The 9,073-nt window shown below is 47.6% G+C and overlaps 1 protein-coding gene across 50 annotated transcripts in view; it reads right to left on the bottom strand.

Annotated features, from left to right (window-relative positions):
- Positions 1–7,910, bottom strand: part of dapk2b (death-associated protein kinase 2b) — a 108,596-nt gene extending 100,686 nt beyond the window's left edge. For all 50 annotated transcript variants that reach the window (XM_055910042.1, XM_055910035.1, XM_055910051.1 and 47 more), the window contains exons 1-2: positions 7,761–7,910; positions 1,554–1,683 (exon numbers count right to left, since the gene is read on the bottom strand). In XM_055910042.1, the coding sequence (XP_055766017.1) occupies positions 1,554–1,615 (62 nt within the window). In that variant the 5' untranslated portion in view covers positions 1,616–1,683; positions 7,761–7,910. The remainder of the gene's footprint in view (positions 1–1,553; positions 1,684–7,760) is intronic.
- Positions 7,911–9,073: the final 1,163 nt, after the last annotated feature.

Genomic DNA, 9,073 nt, shown 5'->3' on the forward strand with positions numbered 1-9,073 from the left:
CGTGACTTAATGAACTTCCTGCTGAACACATTCCGAACCTCTTTTGAATTATTGTATACTTCCTTAGAAGGATTTCCCCTCGATGTACTCTACAACAGCAGTTCCTTACTGGGAGGATAGTCTGCCTATAGGGCCCGTTGAGGGGACTGTTTTAAACCAGAGACTGGGTTTCTACAGGTTCATTTCCACATTGGCTGAAAATAGACAGGAAGTTGAATAACGTGGTAATAAACAGTTTGGGAAATCACCTTCATTATTATGTTCCATTATCATATAGTATGTTTATCTCCATGATCATATAGTATGTTTATCTCCATTATCATATAGTATGTTTATCTCCATTATCATATAGTATGTTTATCTCCATTATCCTGTTCTACATTTATCTCCATGATCATATAGTATGTTTATCTCCATTATCATATAGTATGTTTATCTCCATTATCCTGTTCTACATTTATCTCCATGATCATATAGTATGTTTATCTCCATTATCCTGTTCTACATTTATCTCCATGATCATATAGTATGTTTATCTCCATTATCCTGTTCTACATTTATCTCCATTATCATATAGTATGTTTATCTCCATTATCATATAGCATGTTTATCTCCATTATCATATAGTATACTTATCTCCATTATCCTGTCATACGGTTATCTCCATTATCATACAGTATGTTCATCTCCATTATCCTGCCCTACGGTTATCTCCACTACAGTATCCTATCCTATATTTATCTCCAGTACAGTATCCTGTGTTACTTTTACTCCATTATCCTGTCCTATGGCTATCTCCATTATCATATAGTATGTTTATCTCCATTATCCTGTCCTACTTTATCTCCATTACAGTATCCTATCCTACATTTAACACCATTATCCTGTCCTTCATTTATCTCCAGTACAGTATCCTATCCTACATTTAACACCATTATCCTGTCCTTCGTTTATCTCCATTACAGTATCCTATCCTACATTTAACACCATTATCCTGTCCTTCGTTTATCTCCATTACAGTATCCTATCCTACTTTAACTCCATTATCATATCGTATGTTTATCTCCATTATCCTGTCCTACTTTATCTCCATTACAGTATCCTATCCTACTTTAACTCCATTATCCTGTCCTTCGTTTATCTCCATTACAGTATCCTATCCTACTTTAACTCCATTATCCTGTCCTTCATTGATCTCCAGTACAGTATCATATCCTATATTTAACTCTTGCTGTAAACTGTAACTAGCTCCTGTCCTATACACATCAACAAGCCAGCTGTTTGCATTTCTCTGTTGTCCTCGTTTACAGCACACCCCAGGATCAGGCTGGCCAGTCAACATGTGGGACTGGGATTATCACTAAGAAGGAGTCCTAATAAAGACTAAATACACAAACACTGATCTTAGAGCTAAATAAGATGTATATAACAGCTCATAATATTGACATACAGCATAATCTACATACACAACACAGAGCATAGAGCTACATAACAGGCCTATAAGAGCTCATAAAACAGTAATAACAGTTCAGGAGAAACAGTAACACACTCACCTCCCCAGCTCTTCACCAATCTCATAGAAGTCCTCTACTTTCTGTTGCTTGAAAACAGCCATGCCCAAATGTCCTCATTGAGGGTCGATACGTCCTCGTAAACGATAAACGCGTAACTCTGTCTTCAGTTCTGAGCGACACAACGAGAGAGAATTGCCTGTTCAGTTCTGAGCGACACAAGAGAGAATGAGAGCAGCGCAGCAACGCACTGTCGAGCGATTGTGAGATGAGCACTGACATCTCTACCCACATGTCCCAGCTTGCTGCACTACATTCCAGCTCAAACGAAAAGGAAGTGCAACTCCATGTGTTCCATAAGCCAGGATAGGATCCTTCTGAGGCAGAGCCAGGAAATGATCATTCTGAAGCTGAGCCTAACACTACAGGCCAATGGACATGATGGGTCTCTCTGTGGGTCTCTCTATGGGTCTCCCTATGGGTCTCCCTATGGGTCTCCCTATGGGTCTCTCTATGGGTCTCCCTATGGGTCTCCCTATGGGTCTCTCTATGGGTCTCCCTATGGGTCTCCCTATGGGTCTCCCTATGGGTCTCCCTATGGGTCTCCCTATGGGTCTCTCTATGGGTCTCTCTATGGGTCTCTCTATGGGTCTCTCTATGGGTCTCTCTATGGGTCTCTCTATGGGTCTCCCTATGGGTCTCCCTGTGGGTCTCCCTATGGGTCTCTCTGTGGGTCTCTCTGTGGGTCTCCCTATGGGTCTCTCTATGGGTCTCTCTATGGGTCTCTCTATGGGTCTCTCTGTGGGTTTCTCTGTGGGTCTCTCTGTGGGTCTCTCTATGGGTCTCTCTATGGGTCTCCCTATGGGTCTCCCTATGGGTCTCTCTATGGGTCTCTCTGTGGGTCTCTCTGTGGGTCTCTCTGTGGGTCTCTCTGTGGGTCTCTCTGTGGGTCTCTCTGTGGGTCTCTCTGTGGGTCTCTCTGTGGGTCTCCCTGTGGGTCTCCCTATGGGTCTCCCTATGGGTCTCTCTATGGGTCTCTCTATGGGTCTCTCTGTGGGTCTCTCTGTGGGTCTCTCTGTGGGTCTCTCTGTGGGTCTCTCTGTGGGTCTCTCTGTGGGTCTCTCTATGGGTCTCTGTATGGGTCTCTCTATGGGTCTCTCTATGGGTCTCATGGGTCTCATGGGTCTCTCTATGGGTCTCCCTGTGGGTCTCCCTGTGGGTCTCCCTGTGGGTCTCTCTATGGGTCTCTCTATGGGTCTCATGGGTCTCCCTATGGGTCTCATGGGTCTCCCTATGGGTCTGTCTCCCTATGGGTCTCCCTATGGGTCTGTCTCCCTATGGGTCTCTCTATGGGTCTCCCTATGGGTCTCTCTATGGGTCTCTCTATGGGTCTGTCTCCCTATGGGTCTGTCTCCCTATGGGTCTGTCTCCCTATGGGTCTGTCTCTCTATGGGTCTCTCTATGGGTCTCCCTATGGGTCTCTCTATGGGTCTCTCTATGGGTCTCTCTATGGGTCTCTCTATGGGTCTCCCTATGGGTCTCCCTATGGGTCTCCCTATGGGTCTGTCTCCCTATGGGTCTCTCTATGGGTCTCTCTATGGGTCTCTCTATGGGTCTGTCTCTCTATGGGTCTCTCTATGGGTCTCTCTATGGGTCTCCCTATGGGTCTCCCTATGGGTCTCTCTATGGGTCTCCCTATGGGTCTCTCTATGGGTCTCCCTATGGGTCTGTCTCCCTATGGGTCTCCCTATGGGTCTCTCTATGGGTCTCTCTATGGGTCTCCCTATGGGTCTGTCTCCCTATGGGTCTCCCTATGGGTCTCTCTATGGGTCTCTCTATGGGTCTCTCTATGGGTCTCTCTATGGGTCTCTCTATGGGTCTGTCTCCCTATGGGTCTCCCTATGGGTCTCTCTATGGGTCTCTCTATGGGTCTGTCTCCCTATGGGTCTCTATGGGTCTCTCTATGGGTCTCTCTATGGGTCTCTCTATGGGTCTCTCTATGGGTCTCTCTATGGGTCTCTCTGTGGGTCTCCCTGTGGGTCTCTCTATGGGTCTCTCTATGGGTCTCTCTATGGGTCTCTCTATGGGTCTCCCTATGGGTCTGTCTCCCTATGGGTCTCCCTATGGGTCTCTCTATGGGTCTCTCTATGGGTCTCTCTATGGGTCTGTCTCCCTATGGGTCTCCCTATGGGTCTCTCTATGGGTCTCTCTATGGGTCTCTCTATGGGTCTGTCTATGGGTCTGTCTCCCTATGGGTCTCCCTATGGGTCTCTCTATGGGTCTCTCTATGGGTCTCTCTATGGGTCTCTCTATGGGTCTCCCTATGGGTCTCCCTATGGGTCTGTCTCCCTATGGGTCTCCCTATGGGTCTCTCTATGGGTCTCTCTATGGGTCTCTCTATGGGTCTCTCTATGGGTCTCTCTATGGGTCTCTCTATGGGTCTCTCTATGGGTCTCCCTATGGGTCTCCCTATGGGTCTCTCTATGGGTCTCTCTATGGGTCTCTCTATGGGTCTGTCTCCCTATGGGTCTCTCTATGGGTCTCTCTTTGGGTCTCTCTATGGGTCTCTCTATGGGTCTGTCTATGGGTCTCCCTATGGGTCTCTCTATGGGTCTCTCTATGGGTCTCTCTATGGGTCTCCCTATGGGTCTCCCTATGGGTCTCCCTATGGGTCTGTCTCCCTATGGATCTGTCTCCCTATGGGTCTGTCTCCCTATGGGTCTCCCTATGGGTCTCCCTATGGGTCTCCCTATGGGTCTCCCTATGGGTCTCTCTATGGGTCTCCCTATGGGTCTGTCTCCCTATGGGTCTCCCTATGGGTCTCCCTATGGGTCTCTCTATGGGTCTGTCTCCCTATGGGTCTCTCTATGGGTCTCTCTATGGGTTTCTCTATGGGTCTCTCTGTGGGTCTCTCTGTGGGTCTCTCTATGGGTCTCTCTATGGCTCTCCCTATGGGTCTCCCTATGGGTCTCCCTATGGGTCTGTCTCCCTATGGGTCTCTCTATGGGTCTCTCTATGGGTCTCTCTATGGGTCTCTCTATGGGTCTGTCTCCCTATGGGTCTCTCTATGGGTCTCTCTATGGGTCTCTCTATGGGTCTCTCTGTGGGTCTCTCTGTGGGTCTCCCTATGGGTCTCCCTATGGGTCTCCCTATGGGTCTCTCTATGGGTCTCTCTATGGGTCTCTCTATGGGTCTCTCTATGGGTCTCTCTATGGGTCTCCCTATGGGTCTGTCTCCCTATGGGTCTCCCTATGGGTCTCTCTATGGGTCTCTCTATGGGTCTGTCTCCCTATGGGTCTCCCTATGGGTCTCTCTATGGGTCTCTCTATGGGTCTCTCTATGGGTCTGTCTATGGGTCTGTCTCCCTATGGGTCTCCCTATGGGTCTCTCTATGGGTCTCTCTATGGGTCTCTCTATGGGTCTCTCTGTGGGTCTCTCTGTGGGTCTCCCTATGGGTCTCCCTATGGGTCTCTCTATGGGTCTCTCTATGGGTCTCTCTATGGGTCTCCCTATGGGTCTGTCTCCCTATGGGTCTCCCTATGGGTCTCTCTATGGGTCTCTCTATGGGTCTGTCTCCCTATGGGTCTCCCTATGGGTCTCTCTATGGGTCTCTCTATGGGTCTCTCTATGGGTCTCTCTATGGGTCTCTCTGTGGGTCTCTCTGTGGGTCTCTCTGTGGGTCTCCCTATGGGTCTCCCTATGGGTCTCTCTATGGGTCTCTCTATGGGTCTCTCTATGGGTCTCTCTATGGGTCTGTCTCCCTATGGGTCTCCCTATGGGTCTCTCTATGGGTCTCTCTATGGGTCTCTCTATGGGTCTCTCTATGGGTCTGTCTCCCTATGGGTCTCCCTATGGGTCTCTCTATGGGTCTCTCTATGGGTCTCTCTATGGGTCTGTCTATGGGTCTCTCTATGGGTCTCTCTATGGGTCTCTCTATGGGTCTCTCTATGGGTCTCTCTGTGGGTCTCTCTGTGGGTCTCTCTATGGGTCTCTCTATGGGTCTCCCTATGGGTCTCTCTATGGGTCTCCCTATGGGTCTGTCTCCCTATGGGTCTCCCTATGGGTCTCTCTATGGGTCTCTCTATGGGTCTGTCTCCCTATGGGTCTCCCTATGGGTCTCTCTATGGGTCTCTCTATGGGTCTCTCTATGGGTCTGTCTATGGGTCTGTCTATGGGTCTGTCTCCCTATGGGTCTCCCTATGGGTCTCTCTATGGGTCTCTCTATGGGTCTCTCTATGGGTCTCCCTATGGGTCTGTCTCCCTATGGGTCTCCCTATGGGTCTCTCTATGGGTCTCTCTATGGGTCTCTCTATGGGTCTCTCTATGGGTCTCTCTATGGGTCTCTCTATGGGTCTCCCTATGGGTCTCCCTATGGGTCTCCCTATGGGTCTCTCTATGGGTCTGTCTCCCTATGGGTCTCTCTATGGGTCTGTCTCCCTATGGGTCTCTCTATGGGTCTCTCTTTGGGTCTCTCTATGGGTCTGTCTATGGGTCTGTCTATGGGTCTGTCTCCCTATGGGTCTCTCTATGGGTCTCTCTATGGGTCTCTCTATGGGTCTCTCTATGGGTCTCTCTATGGGTCTCTCTATGGGTCTCCCTATGGGTCTGTCTATGGGTCTCTCTATGGGTCTCTCTATGGGTCTCTCTATGGGTCTCTCTATGGGTCTCCCTATGGGTCTGTCTATGGGTCTCTCTATGGGTCTCTCTATGGGTCTCCCTATGGGTCTCTCTATGGGTCTCTCTATGGGTCTCTCTATGGGTCTGTCTCCCTATGGGTCTCTCTATGGGTCTCTCTTTGGGTCTCTCTATGGGTCTCTCTATGGGTCTGTCTATGGGTCTGTCTATGGGTCTGTCTCCCTATGGGTCTCTCTATGGGTCTCTCTATGGGTCTCTCTATGGGTCTCTCTATGGGTCTGTCTATGGGTCTGTCTCCCTATGGGTCTCCCTATGGGTCTCTCTATGGGTCTCTCTATGGGTCTCTCTATGGGTCTCTCTATGGGTCTCTCTATGGGTCTCTCTATGGGTCTCCCTATGGGTCTCCCTATGGGTCTGTCTCCCTATGGGTCTGTCTCCCTATGGGTCTGTCTCCCTATGGGTCTCCCTATGGGTCTCCCTATGGGTCTGTCTCCCTATGGGTCTCCCTATGGGTCTCCCTATGGGTCTCTCTATGGGTCTGTCTCCCTATGGGTCTCTCTATGGGTCTCTCTATGGGTTTCTCTATGGGTCTCTCTGTGGGTCTCTCTGTGGGTCTCTCTATGGGTCTCTCTGTGGGTCTCTCTATGGGTCTCCCTATGGGTCTGTCTCCCTATGGGTCTCCCTATGGGTCTCCCTATGGGTCTGTCTCCCTATGGGTCTCTCTATGGGTCTGTCTCCCTATGGGTCTCTCTATGGGTCTCTCTATGGGTCTGTCTCCCTATGGGTCTCTCTATGGGTCTCTCTATGGGTCTCTCTATGGGTCTCTCTATGGGTCTGTCTCCCTATGGGTCTCCCTATGGGTCTGTCTCCCTATGGGTCTCTCTATGGGTCTCTCTATGGGTCTCTCTATGGGTCTCTCTATGGGTCTCTCTATGGGTCTGTCTCCCTATGGGTCTCTCTATGGGTCTCTCTATGGGTCTCCCTATGGGTCTCCCTATGGGTCTCTCTATGGGTCTCTCTATGGGTCTCTCTATGGGTCTGTCTCCCTATGGGTCTCTCTATGGGTCTGTCTCCCTATGGGTCTCTCTATGGGTCTCTCTATGGGTCTGTCTCCCTATGGGTCTCTCTATGGGTCTCTCTATGGGTCTCTCTATGGGTCTCCCTATGGGTCCTGGTCAAAAGTAGTGCACTACATAAGGAATAGTGTCCCAGTCTGCCTTTCTTTCACAACATTTTAGCCAAGGAGCCTAGCAACACTAAGCCTGAATCGAAATGCCACTGTTGGAATAACAGGGCTTCAGTATCAGGCAAATTACAACACAAAGCCTGAATTTGAATGCCAAATTACCAAGGATTAAACCTGGATATTCAAAAGCAAAAATAAAAGTAGTTTTACAGAAATTACGGAAGATTTAACACGTCAAACTATAATCATGATCGTTTGAAAGAATAATGAATGATTTTCAAGTTGCCTTGAAGAGTTGAACAAACGTTCTCCACCCATGTATCAATAAAGGGCTGTAACAACACTACAGCTTGAAGACACAGTTTCCCTGTCAGAACTATGTAACAACTACACTAGGTAAGCTATAACAAAGTACCTGATGTTCTTACCTTATATGACATCAAAGTAACTAGCTGGTCTTATTGCTGTAGTAAGTCATGCTACTCCTGTCTGTGACTCTTGACTGCTGTGTTTTCAGTGTGTTGTGACTGTCCCCTCCGAGCACAGACCGGTCTGTCGCTCGGAGCAGACACAGACCGGTCTGTCGCTCGGAGCAGACACACATGTATACGTCTGACAAGGATGCCATCTGTTGGCTACACAACGAAACTGCACTGTGACATTGAGGAAGCCCACAGGAAGTGGGGTTTGAGAAAAAGAGAGTGATAATCAGAATGTCTTGAAAAGTGTTCTTCTATCTTTTTTTTTTTTTTTTTAGATAAAGCTTTAGTGGTTTCTCAAAAGATCATTAGTGTTGATGTAGGATATACATTCATATGCTTTTCCTGTTACTACAGACACACAATGTTCCAACACAGGCAACGTCTTAAGTGAACCCAGCTGGCTAGAGAATGTGGACATAGCAAATCTAAATCAAATTTTATTTGGCACATGCTTTTGTAAACAACAGAAGAAGACTGACAAGAAAATTCTTACTTACGGGTCCTTTTCCAACAACACGGAGTTAACATCAAAATACATTAAACAGTGATATGAAGATTAAATATACAGTGAATAACAATAATGAGGTAAAGTAACATGGCTATACTCAGTACTGGTACTTCCTGTGTATAGCCATGTTGTTAGCTGGTACTTCCTGTATATAGCCATGTTATTACCTGGTACTCCCTGTATATAGCCATGTTATTACCTGGTACTCCCTGTATATAGCCATGTTATTACCTGGTACTTCCTGTGTATAGCCATGTTGTTAGCTGGTACTTCCTGTATATAGCCATGTTATTACCTGGTACTCCCTGTATATAGCCACGTTATTACCTGGTACTCCCTGTATATAGCCATGTTATTACCTGGGTCTCTTTGTATATAGCCATGTTATTACCTGGTACTCCCTGTATATAGCCATGTTATTACCTGGTACTCCCTGTATATAGCCATGTTATTACCTGGGTCTCTTTGTATATAGCCATGTCATTACCTGGTACTCCCTGTATATAGCCATGTTATTACCTGGTACTTCCTGTATATAGCCATGTTATTACCTGGTACTCCCTGTATATAGCCATGTTATTACCTGGTACTCCCTGTATATAACCATGTTATTACCTGGTACTCCCTGTATATAGCCATGTTATTACCTGGTACTCCCTGTATATAGCCATGTTATTACCTGGTACTCCCTGTATATAGCCATGTTATTACCCGGTACTCCCTGTATATAGCCATGTTATTACCCGGTACT

Source organism: Salvelinus fontinalis, unplaced genomic scaffold (genome assembly GCF_029448725.1).
Source record: "Salvelinus fontinalis isolate EN_2023a unplaced genomic scaffold, ASM2944872v1 scaffold_0001, whole genome shotgun sequence".
Classification (NCBI taxonomy): Eukaryota; Metazoa; Chordata; class Actinopteri; order Salmoniformes; family Salmonidae; genus Salvelinus; species Salvelinus fontinalis.